Source organism: Urocitellus parryii, chromosome 7 (genome assembly GCF_045843805.1).
Source record: "Urocitellus parryii isolate mUroPar1 chromosome 7, mUroPar1.hap1, whole genome shotgun sequence".
Lineage (NCBI taxonomy): Eukaryota > Metazoa > Chordata > Mammalia > Rodentia > Sciuridae > Urocitellus > Urocitellus parryii.
The window spans coordinates 141476022-141497355 of NC_135537.1; the positions used below are offsets into that span (position 1 = coordinate 141476022).

The 21334-nt window shown below is 42.6% G+C and overlaps 1 protein-coding gene across 1 annotated transcript; it reads left to right on the plus strand.

Moving 5' to 3' along the window:
- The first annotated feature begins 3170 nt into the window (after positions 1-3170).
- Spag5 (sperm associated antigen 5) lies at positions 3171-21098 on the plus strand. Its single transcript, XM_026388902.2, has 24 exons — positions 3171-3676; positions 3928-4053; positions 5900-6966; positions 7076-7253; positions 11858-11932; positions 12234-12326; positions 12418-12552; positions 12839-12958; positions 13064-13156; positions 13259-13372; positions 13737-13830; positions 13989-14136; positions 14207-14309; positions 14513-14646; positions 14847-14985; positions 18571-18679; positions 18799-18885; positions 19151-19271; positions 19377-19488; positions 19872-19952; positions 20108-20263; positions 20344-20418; positions 20546-20626; positions 20848-21098. The coding sequence occupies exons 1-24, from the start codon at positions 3377-3379 to the stop codon at positions 20917-20919; spliced, it is 3813 nt and encodes a 1270-aa protein (XP_026244687.2). The 5' UTR covers positions 3171-3376; the 3' UTR covers positions 20920-21098.
- Positions 21099-21334: the final 236 nt, after the last annotated feature.

Below are 21334 nucleotides of genomic sequence, written 5' to 3' on the forward strand. Positions count from 1 at the left end.
AGAGAGAGGTCTCTACTCCCTAAAACATAAACCCCAAAGGCATGCCCCAAGGACCCACTTTCTTCAGCCATACCCTACCTGCTCCCAGTTATCACTCAATCCCTATCGAGGATTAATTCACTGATTGGGTTAAGGCTCTCATAACCCAATCATTTCACCTCTAAACCTTGCATTGTCTCACACTGGAGCTTTTGGGAGACACCATATATCTAACAATAAAAGTAGCCATCAAGAATACAAACAATAATAAAAGCAATAATAAATACTAGAGAGGATGTGAAGAAAAAGGAACACTTTTACACTATTGGTGGGATTTTAAGTTAGTACAACAATGAAAATCAGTATGGAGATTCCTCAAAAGACTAGGAATGGAACTACCAAATGACCCAACTATACCTCTCTTTGGTATTTATCCTGAAGAATTAGTCATCCTACTATAGTGATACATGCATACTCATGTCTATAGCAGCACAATTCACAATCTCCAAAGTATGGAACCAGTCTAGCTTTCCATCAACAGATGAATGGATAAAGAAGTGGTATAAATACATAAGGGAGGGCTGGGGTTGTGGCTAAGTGGTGGAGCACTTCCCTGGCATGTGTGAGGCATTGGGTTTGATTCTCAGCACCACATATAAATAAATAAAATAAAGGTCCATTTACAATTAAAAAATTTATTTATTTATTTATTTTAAAGAAAGAGCGAGGAGAGAGAGAGAGAGAGAGAGAATTTTTTTAAAAATATTTTTTAGTTTTCGGCGGACACATCTTTGTATGTGGTGCTGAGGATCGAACCCCGGGCGCATGCCAGGTGAGCGCGCTACCGCTTGAGCCACATCCCCAGCCCCTACAACTAAAAAAATTTAAATAAAAATAAATACACAATGGAGTTTTATTCAGTCATAAAGAAAAATGAAATTATGTCATTTGAGGAAAATACCTCAAATGCAAAAGGTCAAGCGCTACATGTTCTCTCTTGTATGTGGAAACTAGAGAGTAAAAAGGAAAAGAAAGAGGGGGATGACCTCATGAAAATCAAAGGGAGATTAGTAGAGTAGAATAATGGGGGTGGGTGGAATTGAGGAAAAGGGAAAATATTGGGGAGGAATATTGGCCAAATTATATTATTATATTGTGTGTATGTATGAATATGTAACAACAAATCCAACTACTATATACAACTATAATGCACCAATAAAAATGTTGAAAAATATTCAGGGGCTGGGGATGTGGCTCAAGCGGTAGTGCGCTCGCCTGGCATGCGTGCGGCCTGGGTTCGATCCTCAGCACCACATACCAACAAAGATGTTGTGTCCGCCGAGAACTAAAAAATAAATATTAAAAATTCTCTCTCTCTCTCTCTCTCCTCTCTCACTCTCTCTTTAAAAAAAAAAGAAAAATATTCAAAAGTTAAAAAAAAAGGTTCAAAGAAACACTATCATCAAGGATTAACTTGAATACTTACTTTTCAGGCATAGTGGAGCTGTCTATAGTCTGGGCTATTTGGAAGCTGAGGGAAGAGGATCACTTGAATTCAGTTTGAGGCGAGCTTGGGCAATGTAGTAAAACTCTGTCTCAAAACAAGATGAATGCCATCCTCAATGGGCAGATTTACCATAAAGAGGGATTCCAGAGACAGTAGTAGAATAGAGTAGTTGGAAGTGTGGATTGGAAAACTGGCCTTGCTATTAACTGTGGAACACTGGACAAATTACATTCTCTGACTGATTTCCTTCATCTATAAAATGAGGATATTTGTGTGTGTGTGTGTGTGTGTGTGTGTGTGTGTATACCAGGGATTGGCCACATCCCCAGACCTTTTTTTTTTTTTTTTTTGGAGAAGTTTATTCCTAATTATTTTGTGGCACTGCAATTGCAGATATCTCTTTCATTCTTTTTTTTTTTTTTTTCATTTTTTAAATGTTAATTTGGGGCTGGGGATGTGGCTCAAGCGGTAGCGCGCTCGCCTGGCATGCGTGCGGCCCGGGTTCGATCCTCAGCACTACATACCAACAAAGATGTTGTGACCGCCGAGAACTAAAAAATAAATATTAAAAAATTCTCTCTCTCTCTCTCTCCTCTCTCACTCTCTCTTTAAAAAAAAAAATGTTAATTTGTTACGTATGACAACAGAATGCATTACAATTCACGTTACACATATAGAGCACAATTTTTCATTTCTGGTTGTACACAAAGAAGAGTTACACTATTCATGTCTTCATACATGTACTTAGGGTAATGATGTCCATTTCATTCCCCCATCTTTCCTACCTCCATGCCCCCTCCCTTCCCTTTTACTCTTTGCCCTAATCCTCATGTGCCCCACCCCCCACCACATTATGAATCAGCAGCCTTAAATCAGAGAAAACATTTGGCATTTGGTTTTTTGGGATTGGCGAACTTCACTTAGCATTATATTCTCCAAATCCATCCATTTACCTGCCATGATTTTATTCTCTTTTATTGCTGGATAATATTCCATCGTGTGTGTGTGTGTGTGTGTGTGTGTGTGTGTGTGTGTGTGTGTATAATATTTTCTTTATCCATTCCTCTATTGAAGGGCATCTAGGTTGGTTCCACAGTTTAGCGATTGTGAATTGTGCTGCTATAAACATTGATGTGGCTATGTTCCTGTAGTATGCTGTTTTCAAATCTCTCACCAAAAAACAAACAAACAAACAAAAAACCCTTGGGAATCAACTTAAAAAGTGGTGAAAGACCTCTACAACAAAAACTACAGAATGCTAAAGAAAGAAAACCTTAGAAGATAGAAAGATCTCCCTGTTCTTGGATAGGCAGAATTAATATTGTCAAAATGGCCATACTACCAAAAGCACTATACAGACTTAAAGCAATCCCAACCAAAATCCCAATGACATCCCCAGTCCTTTTTATTTTTCATTTAGGCCTTTTCAACTTTCCCTTTTAGCCCGGTATGGCAGGCGCAGTAATCACTGTAATCCCAGTGAGGCAGGAGGCAAGATCAAAGCTAGCCTCAGCAATTTAGTGAAGCCCTAAGCAATTTGATGAGATCCTATCTCAAAATAAAAACATAAAAAGGGCTGTGGATGTGGCTCAGTGGTTAAATGCACCTAGGTTCAATCCCTGGTACCAAAACAAACAAACAATAAAACAATCAATTTTCACTTCCAGGGTCCCAGGCCCGCTCAGTCAGAAGAGGCTGAAAGTAACCAAGAGGTCACGAAGGAAACACCAGGAGAGACTTGTTAAGGCCTAGGTATACAGACAACTTTTCAATTAGGGCATGAGGGCGCTCCGCTGAAAGCAGCACGGTCGGACTTCTAGACCCTCCAGCTACCTGGGGTGTCCCCCGCAACTTGAGGATACCAAGACTCCAGGACCCATCGTGGATCTGATGCGGATCCTCCCTGCAGCCGGCTTCTGCGGCCTAGAGCAGGTCAGAAATCAACTGCAGGGCGGGAGGAGGGCGTGGCCAACGATGGCTCCTCCCACCGGGCTCGAGCCCGGAGCTGACCTGTATCCTGACGCACTGCGGCTACGCAGCCAATCCCGAAGCACCGAGCAGGTTCAAATAAAGACGGCGGGTGAATATGGCGGACTCGACTTGGTCTGGGAGGTGATCAACCTGCTTTCAGTTTTGAAGATGTGGCGGGTGAAAAAATTAAACATCAGCCTGTCGCCTTCGCCCCAGCCGGTGAGCGGGAGAGCTCCCACGGAGAAAGAACTGTGTGCGGAATACTGGGGCGGGGGCGCTGGCGGTGCTGAGGGTCCTGGAAAGCTGGATGGAGCTGGGGCTGGGGAGTGATTGGAGTCTTTGTCGCTTTGCCTCTTCAGCGAGACTGGGTTTGGAAAGCCGCTCTTCTTAGTACCTCAAAGCTTCTTGGGGAGGGAGAAAGAGCGGGCTGGCGGAGCCCAATCTTAACCCAAATTCTCTTTCTTTCTTAGGGAAAACCAGCTATGAGAACTCCTCTCCGAGAACTTATCCTGCAGCCTGGTGCTCTTACCAGTTCAGGAAAAGGGCCCCCTGTGTGCTCCTCGCTGACCCCATCACTGTGCAAGCTGGGGCTGCAGGTGAGGTTCGCCTGGACAGCTTCTCGACTGGGCTGCTTGCCCAGGCCCAGAGCTCAGAGGAACAGAGGGCCAGGACTGGAACATAATTAATAACGATAATGAAGTCTTCCACCTCAGTGATTTCCATTTACAGCTATTCAGGCCGACAGAGAGGTGCCCTAGGGTGGTTAAAGGAAATCCATTGAGAACTCGAACCTCTATTTTAGCTGTTTTTATTATCTCCTCCCCCCACCCTCGACCTTTCTCAAACTACTGAAAAATACTATCACTCTGATTAGTGGTGGTCTCTAACTTGGGCTCCCTTATGGAGAGGCCTGTCTGATGCAAGAGTTAAGCAGTCAGTATCCATTCACTTTAGCAGGTAGTTACAACTCCCCTGGTATCAAGTTATACCACTGAAAGGCTGGATATTTGCTCACCTTAAACTATTCCCTTGCAGAATTGCCCTGAGTTGTACTTTTGTAAAAGGTCTTTAGAAAAGTAGCCATATGCAAACTGCTTTTCAGTTGCTGTAATAATTTGTCAATGAAAGAGACTGACCCTTCCATAAGGTTCCTGGAAGAAACTTTTTAGAATTTACTGCCTAGAAAAATTGTCTTCCTAAAGAAATTGCTATCCTTTTCTCTTTCTGATAATTAAAACTATTATGTTTATCATATTTTCCATCTAGCTCTGGTTTCTAAAAGGCTCAAAGTCAAAATTGTTAATCAGTTACGGCTACTGTTGCTCCTGAAATATGAAAATTTGCTCCCCCCCTACTAGGAATTGAACCCAGAGGCTCTTTTCCAGTAAGCTTCATCCCTAGTCCTTTTTATTTTTTATTTTGAGACAGAGTCTTGCTAAGTTGCTGAAGCTGGCCTTGAATTTATGATCCTCCTGCCTCAGCCTCCCAAATCATTGGGATTATACATGTGTGCCACAGCACCTGACTCTTCTATCTTTCTTTCTTTCTTTTAAATATATATATATTTTTAGTTGTCAATGGACCTTTATTTTATTTATTTATATGTGGTGCTGAGAATTAAACCCAGTGTGTCACACATACTAGGCTCTGCCACTGAGCCACAACCCCAGTTCCTTCTGTTTCTTTTTTGAACACGATTTTGTTCTTTCTTTTTAGTGCTGGGGATTAAACACATGGCCTTGTGCATGCTAGGGAAATGGTCTACCATTGAGCTTTACTCTGTCCCTATTTCATTAATATTATCTATCTATCTGTACCAACTCTAGATTCTGATAGAGCTTGAGCCTACTTTAGGAAGGAGACAATAGAAGTGGGCTGGAGTTAGAAATAGAGAGGGGCAAGGTCACATTCAATCTAGTGTCTCCCCATGACATGGATAGATATTGTCAGCCTGTTTTTTTTTTTTTTTAAAGAAAGAGTGAGAAAGAGTGAGAGAGAATTTTTTTTTAAATATGCACTTTTCTTTTTTTTTAAATTTTTTTTTTTTAAAGAGAGAGTGAGAGAGGAGAGAGAGAGAATTTTTAATATTTATTTTTTAGTTCTCGGCGGACACAACATTTGTTTGTATGTGGTGCTGAGGATCGAACCCGGGCCGCACGCATGCCAGGCGAGCGCGCTACCGCTTGAGCCACATCCCCAGCCCCCTTGTCAGCCTGTTTATACTTTAGGCTGGTTCACCTGAAAGGACCCAATTGGTTTCCTAGCTTTTCTTTCCCTGCTGTTTAGTTGAATAGTAAGGAGCAAGAATTAGCCAAATTCTTACCTAAGCAGAGGTAAGAACTCTTTTCTTTTGTTGAGTTCAGATAGTATCCTGCATTCATAATTGTAATGTTGGGAACTGAATTGACTACCTTAACTAACTACTTTTGTTTCCTTTGGCAGGAAGGCAACAACAACTCATCTTCGTTGGATTTTGTTAAAGCCAGCAAGACAGACTCCTCTCCCTCAAAGTGGCTAGAAACATGTCAGCATGCATCAGATGAACAACCCCTAGATCTGACTCTCCAAACCATTTCTACTCCCAAAACATCTGAGGAAGCAGTAGACCCAATGAATGACTATGTGGTTAAATCCATGGTCCTTGAAGCCTCTCCAGTGGGGCAGCAGCAAGGTATTACACTTGAGGATCATTCAGATACCATGGCAGAGACAAACAGCAGTTATCTAAATGAGTCTTTGAAGCCAAGAGATCTGATAAAGGAGGCAGCATCCTGCATGGAAGACACCTTTTCTGAAGTTGTTGCTGCTATGCTTGAGAAACCTACATTGCAGGATTCTCCATCTCTTCTCTTGCAATATCCACCAAATCCTTGTTCTGAGCAACAGCTACACTGCTCTAAGGAAAGCCTGAGGAACAATAGACCTGAAGCTGTTTCTGAGGACTTGGTGTCTTCTGAAAGTAATGTCTTCTTGCCTTCCTCCACACTCAGGCTTTCCCCTTCAACTGCACTGGTAGCAGATTACCCTAACAATCATATGTATGCAGGAGAGGAAAGTGTAGAGCATAGAGGTATAAAGGAAAGAGAAATGAGCTTTTCCATACTCCCTGAGGAGGTTGAATTGGAAGATCAAGCACTTGTCTCAAATGTAGAAGATGTTCCATCCATGTGCCTAACACCAAATCTGATGGAAATGGAGTTCCAGGCAGCTCCAGGCCCAGCAGTAGGAGATGCTGGTGAGATTCTTAGTTCTGATACAGAGACTTGGATGTCCCCGTTGGCTTGGCTAGAAAAAGGTGTAAATACCTCAGTCATGTTAGAAAATCTCCGACAAAGCTTATCACTTCCCTCTGTGCTTCAGGATGCTGCCATTGGCACTACGCCTTTCTCTACTTGCTCGGTGGGGACTTGGTTTAGTCCTCCAGCACAAGGAAACAGTATAAACACATCCCAGACAGGCTTGCTGGACACCAAGGATAGTACTTTGGAGACAAAGCCCCTCCTGTTGGGGTAAGTGTCCCCTCTATTCTTGTGCCTCTGGAGCTCCATTCCCCTCTACCTGCCTCTCACACCCCTTCCCTCCCTTTATTTTCCTCATGTTCTTTTCTTCCTACTGCAGCTGTAATCCTCCAGATCTGACTGCCTTGTCTAGACATGACCTGGAAGATAACCTGCTGAGCTCTCTTATCATCCTGGAGGTTCTTTCTAGACAGCTGCAGGACTGGAAGAGCCAGATGGCTGTCCCTCTTGCAGAAACTCAGGACAGTAGCACACAGACTGATGCCTCTCTTAGTGGGGTAAGAAGCTTTCTCCTAAAGCTTGAAATGTTCTAGTGGGCCCTCTTCCTCAGAATTTAAGCTGATAAGCTGCCAGAGGGCAAAGGGGACTTCTTAATCACATGCTTATTCTAGTATATATGTAAAAGCTGAAAATCTAGAAAAATCTTATCAATCAAAGCTGTGGGTACTCAATGTACCCCGAGGTACATCAAGACTTTGCAAGGGAATGCAAACAAGGAAAGTTTGAAAGAAATCAATTTCTAGATCTTCATGGTCCAAAAGTATTCTTTTTTTTAATATTTATTTTTTAGCTATAGGTGACACATATCTTTATTTTATTTTTATGTGGTACTGAGGATTGAACTCAGGGCCTCATGCGTGCTAGGCAAGCGCTCTACCACTGAGCCACAATCCTAGCCCCTCCAAAAGTATTCTTAACTAATTTTTTTCTTCTCTACTTCCCCATTCTCACTGGCCCTTGTCCACTTTACTAAAGAAAAGCATACTTCTTATCCCAGGTCTCTCATAGCAATCAAAGGACAACAGAAAATATTTGTGCACACGTTGAGAAAGCAAATGACTACAGTGATTATATAATATCATTTCTGCATGTTTTCAACAAAAGTGAAGAAAAACTTTGTTAGTGGATCTTAAATATTTTTGAGGAAAGTTACTAAGAGTTTTGGCAAGTATTTCCAAACGAATTCAAGTCCTTCAATTTCTACTGATTCTGATTAATTATGTATGGATTTCTTAGTGCTTATATCTATTAAAATGGAAAATAGTCATGAATTTTTGCTAAACCATGTTTTTTTTTCTTGGGTATGAGGGATTGAGCTCAGAGGCACTCAACCACTGAGCCACATCCCCAGCCCTCAGGGTCTCACTGAGTTGCTTAGTGCCTTGCTTTTGCCGAGACTAGCTTTGAACTCCTGATGCTTCTGTCTCAGCCTCCTGAGGCGCTGGGATTACAGACCTGTGCCACTGTGCCCACCTTGGTCAAAGGGATTTAAAATACATTTTAATTTCAATTTATATGAAATTTATTTTGAGGGGGAAGATACTGGGGATTGAACCAGAGGCTCTTTACCTATATCACCAGTCTTATGCTTCATTTATTTATTTGTTTGTTTGTTTATTTATTTATTTTGAGATGGTCTCACTAAGTTGCTAAACTGGAACCTGTGATCCTCCCGCCTAGCCTCTTGAGTTGCTGGGATTACAGGTGTGTGCCACCAGGCCTGGTTGGATGAACTTATTGTTGCAGAAATACTGACTATTAACAGATTTGCAAGTATAAAAATATATTAGAATTAAGGTATTTGTGTGTGGTGCTAGTGATCAAACCCACAGTTCAAGGAGAAAAGGGGGATGATATAAAATTTCTGACTGTAAAAAGAAGTTTTTCTTGTATTTTATTTGATTTGGGGTTGTTTAGCTTTTTTTTTTTTTTTTTTTTTTGGTACCAGGGATTGAACCCAGGGGCACTTAAACTCTGAGCTATATCCCCATCTCTTTCCTAAGTTTTTAAATTTTGAGACAGGATCTCACTTAGTTGCTTAAGTCCCCTCTAAGTTGCTGAGGCTGGCTTAGCACTTGTAATCGTCCTGCCTCAGCAGGATTACAAGTGTGCTCCATCAAGCCTGGCTTTTTTCATGTATTTTAAACTTATCGAAGTATTACAATATATGTAGCATTATGCCATTGGGTATATTTGAGTGATCTAACAATTTTATTTCAACTGTCTGTATTGATAATAGGCTGTTATCAATTTCTACTCAAGGATACTTAGTTTTTCAAAAATTATTGTGTGAGGTCTGAGAGGAAAACAATTTAAGACCACTGTTCTAGAGGACGCTCTGAGAACACAGGACCTAGGAAGGAAAGGAATGGTGTTGAGAAGGAATTGAGAGCCTCTATTGTATGACTGTAGAAGTAATAGGTAGATAGTGCTCAGATGATATGGTCCCCAAATGCCTAAAGACCTCTTTTGAGTTGAAAATGTTCTCAAAGTAATGACTTTACCTTTTGCCCCAAATCCTGGAAACCATGGACTCCTCATTCCTGTAGCTGTTCATTCTCTCTCTTGTGTTATCTTTGTTTTTTTTTTTTGTTGTTGTTTGTTTGTTTGTTAAATATTTTTTAGTTGGTGATGTACCTTTATTTTTTATTTATTTATATGTGTTGCTGAGGTTAGAACTCAGTGCCTCACAAGTGCTAGGCAAGTTCTCTGCCACTGAGACAAAACCCAGCTCCTCTTTGTTATTTTTGTATCCTTTCCTCTTATCCTTGACCATGTTTCCCATCCTTGAATCTGCCTTATACCTTCTTCCCCTGAAGCTTGCCAGGTCCCTTTGGAAGCTACTGAAGCAGAACCAAAGAGAGGAAATGACATCACCTTCAGCCATTCCCCATCACCATGCATGTCCTTGCCGCTTGGCTGCCTCCTTCACATTAATTTCATCACCTGCCTGACTGCCCCGTTCCGAGCAGTATGTGCATCCTATCCAGGGCTTATGGGGTACTCCGTGACTTTCTGCACGATACACTAGTTAATGAACTCCATAGAAGCATGAACTATAAGAGATTGAAGATGATGCAATTCTGCCTCCTTAAATTCAGACTGCCACAGCCTCAGAACTCAGCACTGCCATCCATAGCCATTTTCCAGATTGTGGCTTCCTTTTAGCAGTAATGAAGTCTCTTTCTTTTCTCTTAGGACTTGAGTTTTTCTAGGACCCTGCTGTCTTTTAGCTTATACTTATCTAATCGTAGGGCATCTAAGATGTTTATCTATACTAAGATAATGGATAGGCAGATAAAGAATAAGCAAATACAAATGTTTAATAAATATTTAAGAAGGTTGTTGGTTATGGTGGTGTACTCCCATAATCCCATCTATTCTGAAGGCTGAGGCCCCAAAGATCTCAAGTTCAAAGCCAGCCTGGGCAAATTAATGAGACCCTGTCTCAAAAAAAAGGTGTGGGGGGTGCTGGGGATATAGCTTGTAGTAGAGCACGCAGGTTCAATCCCCAGTACTCCCTCCCCCACCAAAAAAAAAAAAAAAATTACTGGAAATAAAAGAATTGCAGCCCTGGGTTAAGAATTGAGTAGATAATGCTGGTAAGTCCTGTCCTTTTGTCTGTAGGGTATAAACTAATTCATCTTTTTTTTTGAAGGGAATTTAAGGAAGATCCTTAAAACACTAAAATAGCTCAAACTTTTTTTTTTTTTAAGTTGTAGATGGACACAATACCTTTATTTTATTTATTTATATGTAGTGCTGAGGTTGGAACCCAGGGCCTTACAACCCCAGCCCCAGCTCAATTTTGACTTAATAACTCCACTTCTGGGGATATAGCCTAAGGGGGAAAAGTTCTACATAACAATGAAAGCAGTTTTTTTTTTTTTTTTAAATAATGGTATATCCATAAGATGGAATATTCTGTAATCATTAAAAAGAACCATTATAGGCTGGGAATGTAGCTCAGTTGTAGAGTGTTTACCTCCCATGTACAAGGCCATGGGTTCAATCCCCAGGACCTCACATACACACACACACACACACACACACACACACAAAAAATTGTTAGGCTAGGCACAGTGGTGCACACCTGTAATCCCAGAAACTTTGGAGGCTGATGTGGGAGGCTGGCAAGTTCAAGGCTATACTGGGTGATTTAGGGAGACCCTGTCTTAAAAAGTTAAAGCCAAAAAGGGCTGGGGATGGGGCTCAGCTTAGAGTACCCCCTGGGTTAAATCCCCAGTACCAAAAAATTAAAGTATGTAAGAGCATATGTGTAGGTTATATGTCAATATTACACCATTTTTTATGATGGACTTGAAATTTCACAGATTTGGGTATCTAGGGGGGATCCTGTGACCAACCCTCCAACCTTACCAAAAGATGACTCTACTCAGTGATGATTTTTCTGTCCTTTCCTCTCCTCAAAATGGGACCTCGCTATGTTGCCCATGCTGATCTCCAACTCAAGCTCCTCCCACCTCAGCCTCCCAAGTAGCTGGGATTACAGGCATGTGCCACCTCTGCTGACTTCAGTTTTGTTTTTGTTTTTTGCTTTAGGGATTGAACCCAGGGCACTTAACCACTGAGCCACAGCCCCAGTCCTTTTTATCTTTTATTTTGAGATAGGATCTGGCTAAGTTGCTGGGCACCTTGCCTGGCTTAGTTGTGGTTTTTCTTAAGCATTATTGTATTTCATCAAATCCAAGACACTATCAGTATTCACTATCAGTATTCTAGGTGAGGTGGCACCTTCCTGTGATAGGAGAGATTCACAAGTTCAAGTCTGGCTGGGCAACTTTGTGAGACCCTGTTCCAAAATAAAAAATGAAAAGCACTGGGGATATAGCTCAGTGGCAGAGTGCTTGCCTAGCATGCATGAAGTCCTAGATTTGATCTTTAGCACTGGGAGGAAAAAAAAAAAGAATTTTTACCTACCCCACGTCTGGGTGACTTCATCTAGTTTTGAGCCTTACTCCTGCTTTTGATAGAAAGGCTCCTATAACTCATGGGGCAGTGGGGGTTAGGGGGAAGGGGGATGAGAAGCTGCTGATGCATGTTGTCTAACTAAAAGGAGCAACTCCATTTCTCTGGCTAGGTAACTAAGAAACCTCAACATCTTGAGGAAAACCAAGCCATTAGACAGGCCCTACAGCAGGCAAGGAATGTCATGGTAAGTATTGATTGACCTTATATCCCTGCTGGGGTGATTTTGAGATAGGATCAGGGATTGAACCCAGGGCACCTAACCACTGAGCCACAGCCTCCCAAGTAACCGGGATTACAGGTGAAAATGGAGAATCCCGAGGCAATTAGTAGATAGTGATACTTAGCTGTTGTAGTGAAAACCTTTGCAAAAAGTGATTTTTCCCTATTAGGAGCTTGGAATTTGAGTCAGTGACTTTCCTCTCTATCAACCCCTGCTTTCTGCTTAGTGACTATTTGATCTAACCTAGCCATCTTTCCCTCCATAGCAATCATGGGTACTGGTGTCCAAAGAGCTGATATCTTTGCTTCACCTGTCTCTGTTGCACGTAGAAGAAGATAAAACAACTTTGAGTCAAGAAGTAAGCAGCACAAAGAAGAAGGTAGAAGCCCCTTATGGTACTCAAAGCCAAACAAAGGAACCAGACATGATATCTGATTCTTATCCTATAGTCTCGGCATGCAGAAACCTTGGTTTCCTGCTGTTTTGAAGTATTAAAGAAATTGAAGGCAAAACTCCAGAGCCTCAAAACAGAAAGGGAGGAGGCAAAGCACAGAGAGGAAATGGCCCTCAGAGGCAAGGATGCGGTAAGGGATTCCTGGATATGGGAGGTCTCCACTTCAAGGTTCCTGTAAGATGGGTGGCTTAAGAACTGCCTGGGGCTGGGATGTAGCTCAGTGGCAAAGCGTCTGCCTTGCATTCGCAAAGCCCTGGGTTCGACCCCCCAGTTCCAAAAAAGACAAAAAAAAAAAAAAAAGAACTGCCTGTCCTGGGGAGTTAAGAACTGAACTACTGATGTATTGGATGGTTATGTTTTTCTGTGCCATTTCCCACTACTACAAAATGTGCCCTTGCAACCTCTTTCCTAAACAGGCAGAGACAGTGCTGGAGGCTTTCTGTGCACATGCCAGCCAGCGCATCAGCCAGCTGGAACAGAATTTGACATCCATGCGGGAATTCAGAGGCCTTCTGCAGGTGGCCCAGACCCAACTGGTAAAATTTAAGGACATTTTCTTTCCTGGGATCTAAGCTGACACACTGGGAAGATGGCCACATCCCTGCTCTTAGCTGCCTCCATAGGTAATCTTTCCTTTTTAGATAGGTCTTCATACAGAACAAAAAGAGTTGGTTCAGCAGACAGAGAGTCTAACTTCTGTCTTGCAACAAGACTGGACATCCATGCAACTGAATGTGAGTATTTGGGACCATCATAACCATTCCTTACTTTTAGCCAAGTACATTAGAAACCTTGCCTCAGATACGCTCTTCTGACCTGCTTACTTTCCCTGGTAGTATATGACGTGGACAGCTTTGCTGGGTCGGTCTCGACAACTCACAGAGAAACTCATAACCAAGAGCCGGCAGGCGCTGCAGGAACGTGATACTGCAATTGAAGAAAAGCAGCAGGTACAAACCTGGAGTGGGGACTAATTAGGCCTGGTTTTTCCCCTTTTCTTATGTATGATATCATTATCCTCTTTTCGCTAGTCTTCTTGCCACCCTTGGTTTGTAGACAAATCAAATCCCTTGACTATAAGATAGCTTGGGTCAGTTATTTCCTTTGCTTTTTAGCACCTCCTTTACTTCAGCAAATTGTCTCCTGCCTTTACTTTTCCCTGAAAATCAGCTTTATTTTCTGCAATATTGCTGCCCAGGATTAAGGTATTTTACTTGTCCAGAAAGCCAGTCTTGTCCAGAAAGAAAAGCTTCTCCAATGCCTGGGATACTTGACTTAGGAGGTGCTACAGGAGGAAAACTCTTTTTTTCTTAGGTTTCCAGGGAGCTGGAACAAGTCTCTAACCATTTAGAGGACTATAAAGGCCAAGTAGAACAACTGAAGTTAGAAAATAGTCGCCTAGCAACAGGTGTGTATGTGTGCAGATGTGCAAGCATTTGAACCTGTGAAGGTTTGGAGTGTGGCAATAGAGCAAATAACTGCTCTGGAGTGCTTGCCTTGGAGCAGAAATGTGGAGGGTTTCTGACCTGGTGACTGGATGGTATTATTAGGATACTTTTGATCTAGATCTCTGGGCTCAGCTGCAGATTCTGGCCAACATGGACAGCCAGCTAAAAGAGCTGCAGAGTCAGCATGCCCATTGTGCCCAGGACCTGGCCACAAAGGACGAATTGCTCTGTCAACTTACCCAGAACAATGAGGAGCAAGCTGCTCAGTGAGTTCCTATCTGGTTATTGTAGTGGTAGGCATCCAACATACAGGATCTAACATAAAGTCTCTGACAGATGGCAAAAAGAAGAGATGGCACTAAAACACATGCAGGCAGAACTGCAACAACAGCAGGCTGTGCTAGCCAAGGAGGTGCAGGACCTGAAGGAGACCCTGGAGGTAAGAAATTCAGCTTTAGAAAAAGAAGCTGGTAGTATGACTACCAGGAGTATGATTCTTGCCTGATGGTCCTGAGGTGAAATTGTGGAATGGAAAAAGCCTCTGTCCCCAGGGCTCTAAAATTCCTCACTTGAACTCATTTTTTTTCCCCTCCATTTCCCCACTCTTTTCCTTCCTTCCTTCCTTCCTCCCATCTTTTCAAGTTTGCAGACCAAGAGAATCAGGTTGCTCACCTTGAGCTGGGTCAGGTTGAGTATCAGTTGAAAACCACGCTGGCAGTACTCCGGGAACGTAGCCTGCAGTGTGAGAATCTCAAGGACACTGTGGAAAATCTAAAGTAAGAGCTCTCCCTTTTCATATCCCTTGCCCCCAACCCTCCACCCCATGCTTATCTATGAACACTTCTAGAAGCCAGAATCTCCGAGAATTGTGACAGTGTCAAGCCTCTTGTTTCTCTCCTTGAATGCAGGGCATTTGGGAGAGGTGTTCAGAGAAGGTAACCTTGTCTTGGGTCATCCTCCCTGTTCCTCATTTTAGGGCTGACCTGGCCAGCACCATAGCAAAGTATCAGAAACAAGATGTAGAGAAGACACGCCAGTATTCCCAAGAGCTAGGGGTGCTGGCTGAGCAACTACAGATCCTGACCTTCTTCCTCCAGACAAAACTAAAGGAGAAGGTAGGATACTAGTGTTCCCTCTCTGCCCTTCCCACTGTATTTTTATTGTATAGTATAATGTTCCTAAAACCCTACTTTCCCATCTCTATGATCTTCAATGACTTTTAATTACCTACAGGACCGCTTCAGCTTGTCACTCAAACCTTCATTTGTCTCCTACTTCTCTATTATGAACCCTTTACTCCAACTAGGCTACCTGTCCACAATACAAATGTTCCATCTCCATTCACACCTGACCTTGGGCTGCTCCCATATCAATTATCTTCTATTTTCAATCTGGAAATTCCTTTTCCTTCTCTATTACAATACTCATTAGTTTGCCTTTGAAATGGTCCCAAGTCACAGGGACTGAGCAATTTCTCCTTTTTTATGCATTCTTCAGTCCTTATTCTCCTTTTGCATTGAATTAATTTTCCTTGGATATCTGTTCTTTTCAACTAGACAACATTTAAAGAAAGCAGAAATTTAGCATTCCTTTTCTGGCTTCCCCACAGTGCACACAAAACAATAAATGGTTGCTATCTTTCAGAATACAGAGTTAATTAGCTTGTTCAATATTTAAAGGCATAGGTCTGGGGATGTAGCTCACTGACAGATGGCTTACCTAGCATATGCAAGGCCTTGGGTTCAATCCCCAATACCACCAAAAAAAAAAAAAATAGAAACCAAAAAAGTAAGTACAACCAAGATCCTGACCCTCTTTTCCAACTGTATGTTGAGCATAGGAAGTGCCAAACAATCTACAGTCTAGTAGGAAAAACAGACAGATATAGTCACATGACATGATCATGGTAGAAGTCTGCATGGACCCACTGTGGGAGCTCAGAGAAAGGAGAATCAGTTTTACCTTTGAGAGATTCGATGTCTTCTCAAAATAGATGACCTTATCTGGGTGTAGTGGTGTATGCCTGTAATCGAAGTAGCTTGGGAGGCGGAGACAGGAGGATCGTGAGTTCAAAGCCACTCAGTGAGACCCTGTCTCAAAATACAAAATAGGGCTGGAGATGTGGCTCAGTGGTCCAGTGCTCCTGAGTTCAATCCCCGGTACACCTCCCTCAAAAACAACAACAACAAAAAAAAAAACAGATGACCTCGGGCAATCTTGAGGTTTAGAAGTTCATGGGGCAGGGTAGGTATATTGGCAGGCCTTCTAGGCAGAGGAAAGAGTATATGAAAGTTTTTTGGGCTGGGGAGGTGGCTCAAGCGGTAGTGCGCTCGCAAGGCATGCGTGCGGCCCAGGTTTGATCCTCAGCACCACATACAAACAAAGATGTTGTGTCCGCCGAAAACTAAAAATAAATAAATAAATAAATATTTTTTAAAAAAAGTTTTTGAGTGACTACGTATGAAAGTCATATATGTTAGTCATATATACAACACAGTGTGTAGACTTTTTGTAGTGTCTACCTTGTAACAAGACCTGTGTTGGGCACTGGGACTATAGAATGAATAAGCAAGGGCCTTACTCATAAAATGTGGCAAGGTTGGGGAATGGGAAGTAACTCTTAATGACTGGAGTGTAGGAGCTAAATGGTACAAGGCAGGAAACAAGGCTAGTGAAGGCCAGATTTTGAGGGCTTGAACTAAATGCCAGTTAAAGAGGAGATAGAGAGAAGCTGATGAATTGAATAGATGTTTAGGAGGTAGAAGGAATTGAACCTGTTGACCAACTGAATTTAGGAGTTAGAAGAGTAAATGATGATCTTAGATTGTTAACACTCTCTTAGAATTGGGGACAGCAAACTTGTCCTATAAAGGGCCAATATAGTGTTTCATCTTTGTGAGCCAAGTGGGGTCTGTCTCAACTACTTAACTCTGCCTTGTAGCTCAAGTAAAGCTATTGACAGTATGTAAAAGAATGGGTATGGCTGTAATACATAATGAATTTACAGTAATGCATGCCAGATTGACCTGCAGGACCCCTCTGCTCTAGAACAGTAAATTTAGGAATAGGAACAGATATTTGGTCACATGGGACAGGGAAAATGGTGAACTCAACTTTATGCATACTAAGTTTCAATGTGGACTATGGAACATTCTGGCAGATTTCTTCACAGGCAGTCAGTTTTGGGGCCTGGAGACTGGGAAAAAATCCAATTGAGAAAAAAGAGATTGAAGAGTCATTCATGTGGAAGTGGAAATTTAAAGTGAACTTTTTTGTAGAGTCCCAAGGCAAGGCCACTGGGGAATGCATTAGAATGAAAAGAGGGCAAAGGACTGGAACCCAGTGGTTAAAGAAGGATCTGTGGGTTGAAGGAAGAAATATTCAGAAATTTTTGAGGCCTATCTATGAAGTAGGGTCGTGTCCTAGAAGAAAAGTTAAGTTTCTAAAAGTATGACATGGTCATCGGTATCAGGTCATCGGTATCAAATAGGCCAGGTAGGGGCTGGGGATGTGGCTCAAGCGGTAGTGTGCTCGCCTGGCGCTGGGTTCGATCCTCAGCACCACATACAAACAAAGATGTTGTGTCCGCTGAAAACTAAAATAAAAAATATTAAATTCTCTCTGTCTCTCTCTCTCTAAAAAAAAAAAATAGGCTAGGTAATAAAAGAGCTCAAAAGTATCCTTATAATTGAAGATAAGAATGAAATCTTTGAACCAAATGACAAGAATTTTGGTGGAATGGTTGCAGGGCAAAAGCCTGAGTAGTTGGCTCAGGAATCGATAGATGATGAGACTATAGGCAAGACTTATAGGCATTTTTTTCTCTTTTCTTTTCTTTTTAGGGTAGTTGAGATTGAATCCAGGGATGCTCTACCACTGAGCCACATCCCCAGCCCTTTCTATTTTCTTTTGAGCTTGCAATCCTCTTCCCTCAGCCTCCGAGTAGTTAGGATTATAGACATGGGCCAACCACCATGCCTAGCTTCTCTTTCTTTTCTTTTCTTTCTTTTTGTGTGTGTGTGTATGTACTGTGGATTGAACCTAGACCACTTAATCACTGAGCCACATCCCCAGCCCTTTTTTAATTTAGAGACAGGATCTCGCTAAGTTGCTTAGGGCCTTGCTAAATTGCTGAGACTGGCCTTGAACTTGCTATCCTCCTGCCTTAGCCTCCCAATTTGCTGGAATTAAAGGCATGGCTACCACATCTGGCTTCTTTTTCTTCTTAATTAAAGGGAAAGAGAGGGCTGGGTTGTGGCTCAGTGGTAGAGTGCTTACCTTGCATGCATGAGGGAACTGAGTTCGATCCTCAGCACCACATAAAAACAAATAAAATAAAGATATTGTGTCCATTTAGAACTAAAAAAAAAAAAAAAAGTCAGTTTAAAAAATTTTTTTAAATAAAGGGAAAGAGAAAGGGAAGTAGTAGGTAAAGGGGGATTTAAGTTTTTTTTTTTTAATCTCCAGTTATTGTGGTTTATTGGGAGAGGCTTAAGAATATAAATATGTTTGGTGAAAAATGTTAATTGGGGAGTTGGAGATAGAGCAGTGAAGTAATGGGTAGAATAGCACTCTGGAAGAGATGGCTGGGAATATCTGGGAGCTCAGGAAATCACTCAACCTAGAACTCCAATGGCACAATTGCTTAGCCTGCAGTACTTCTAAGAAGTGTTGCTGTTTTTTTCCTCCTTTGTCCTTAGGCTGACCCAGAGACCCTTCCTAACACAGCCCTTGCTCCTACTCAGGAACACCCTCCACCTAATGACAGTGCCTTCATGGGAAGCATCTTGACAGCAGTGGCAGATGAAGGTTAAAGGTCCTGGGATTTGGTTGGGAAAGTTATGACCCTTCTCCCGATATCTTTATCTGGTGAAGATGCACATCATCTATTTTTCTGGGCTTTCTCCCCTGGTTGGTTTTTGTTTTAGAGCCAGAATCAGCTCCTGTGCCCTTGCTTGGAAGTGACAAGAGTGCTTTCACCCGAGTAGCATCAATGGTTTCCCTTCAGTCTACAGGTGAGGATGGGCTCCAGGGATCCTGCCTCATTTCTAGAAAATGTGGTGATGATGAGTAAAGACAAAAGCAGTGAGAAGTGCTTTGCTCTAAAAACCTCAATTCTACTTGGGCTCATTTTATTTCTGCCTTTTGGGATCTGTAATGTTCTGGATATTCAAATCATATGGGTGGGGGAACACAGATAAGGGTTATGGGAATGATAGCTATACAACCCTTTTTTCTAGACTGAAGCGCTATACCTCTATCTAGGATTTTCTCTTTCAGAGATCCCAGACATGGAGGAGAGACTGGCAGAAATAAGTACTAAGCTTCTTGACCTTCAGAGCCTGTGTTCCTTGTTGCAAGAGTCTAAAGAAGAAGCTATTGGGACTCTGCAGCAAAAAATGTGAGATGCAGTCTTGATGAAAGGGGGCAATAAGAGGGCCCCTCATAAGGGCATTGCACAGTTCTGAGAGGGCAGGGATGATGTGGGATTCTTCCCTCCCCCAAGTTGTGCTTTGCAGGATAGGCTGCAGGCACAGGAAGAACAGCATCAGGAAGCCCAGAAGGCAAAGGAAGCAGACATAGAGAAGCTGAACCAGGCCTTGTGCTTACGCTACAAGGTGAAGGAGGGGCCTAGAAGTGGGGCGATGAAGAACTGGGGCAGGTTTACTGGCCCACTGGGAGCCATTGTCTCTCCAGGAATCTGGGTGGTGGGGATTTTCCAATTACTGCCCTAGTTTTGCCCTTCCTGGGGCCACACATTTTACATATTTAGGAATGGGGCTATGGGCTGACCTGTCTTCCCAGGAGAGAAGTCAAGAATTCTTAACAGAACTCTCCCACCAACTGATAGATGCCTTGACTCACTTGGCCATGGAGGAGAATTAGAATGGTACCAGCTGGTCCCACCATGGCCAAACATAGGTCAGATACACCCCTCTACCTCCTAGCAAATGCTGTGAAGCCAGTTCTCAGTATCTTCTCACCTCCCTTTCTCTTGCAGAATGAAAAGGAGCTCCAAGAAGTGATACAGAAGCAGAATGAGAAGATCCTAGAACAGATAGACAAGAGTGGCGAGCTTATAGTATGTTTCTCATGATACCCAGTCTTCTGCTTTCTGTGCCACTGGTAGATCCCAAACATGACAAGTGGATATCCTGGTTCACTTTTTTCCACCACCTGAGATTAGAAGGATAGAGACCTTTGAATGCTATCAGATACCTCTATTCTCATTCCCAGAGTCTCAGAGAAGAAGTGACCCAGCTTACCCGCTCACTTCGGCATGCAGAGACAGAAACCAAAGTGCTACAGGAGACCCTAGCAGGCCAGCTGGACCCTAACTGTCAGCCCATGGCCACCAACTGGATCCAGGAGAAAGTGTGGCTCTCTCAGGAGGTGACTCAAAGTTAACAGATAAATTGGACAATTGGTGGGGACCCCAGACTGTGCCCTTATTAATCTGGGCCTATCTGCAGGTAGATAAGCTGAGGGTGATGTTCCTGGAGATGAAAAATGAAAAAGCAAAACTCATGGTCAAGTTCCAGAATCATGTAAGCATTTCCATGCTATTCTAAGGCCATTTCCTAACACCACTAGCAAGCACCCTGCCATATTACTTCTGTCCTGCCAAGCTATGCTGTTCTTAGCACAGGACTATGAAATCTATTTGCCTTCTAGAGAAATATCCTAGAGGAGAACCTTCGGCGCTCTGAAACAGAGTTAAAGAAACTAGATGACATTGTTCAGCATATTTATGAGGTAATGGAGGTTGGGAGGTAGTAAAACTAAGGCATAAGGCCTGGCCACAGGAAGTACTAAGGAGCACAGCTCTAGCTCCCAGCCTTTGCTGCGAGGTGGGCCTCACACTCTCTCATACGCTTCTTTGTGGCTTCTGTTTCCTCCATTCTAACACTGGGTGTTTCCTGGGGCTGGGATCTTGGGCCTTAGGCTTGAGCTTCCTTTTCTGTCTCTCTTCCCAGACTCTGCTATCCATCCCAGAGGTAGTGGATAGTTGCAAGGAACTACAAGGATTGCTACAATTTCTGAGCTAAGTAGTTGGTCATGTCCCAGCTACTTGGGAAGCTGATGTGGAAAGACTGATTGAACCCAGAAGTTCATGACCAGCCTGGGCAACATAGTGAGACCTCATCTCAAAAAAACAAAACAAAAAAGAAAAACTGAGCTGGATTCTGCTTCATCCCTTTTATCTGTAAATATTTCCTTACCCCATCACTAGGACCAATTGGCCTAGAGCCAACTATGTTTGATGCTATTTAAATAAAGTATATTTAACGTATTTCTTCAAATCCATTGAGTCTTATTTTGTGTGTTGGGGGAGTTGAATGAGGTCAGGTAAGAGGCAGCTGGGCCCCCCAGCCTGCATGTACTTCATAGATCATTTTCCTGCTGCATCCAGAGCAAGGGCTGTCTGCCCTTTCTCCTTTCTCTTGCTTCCCCAAATATTCG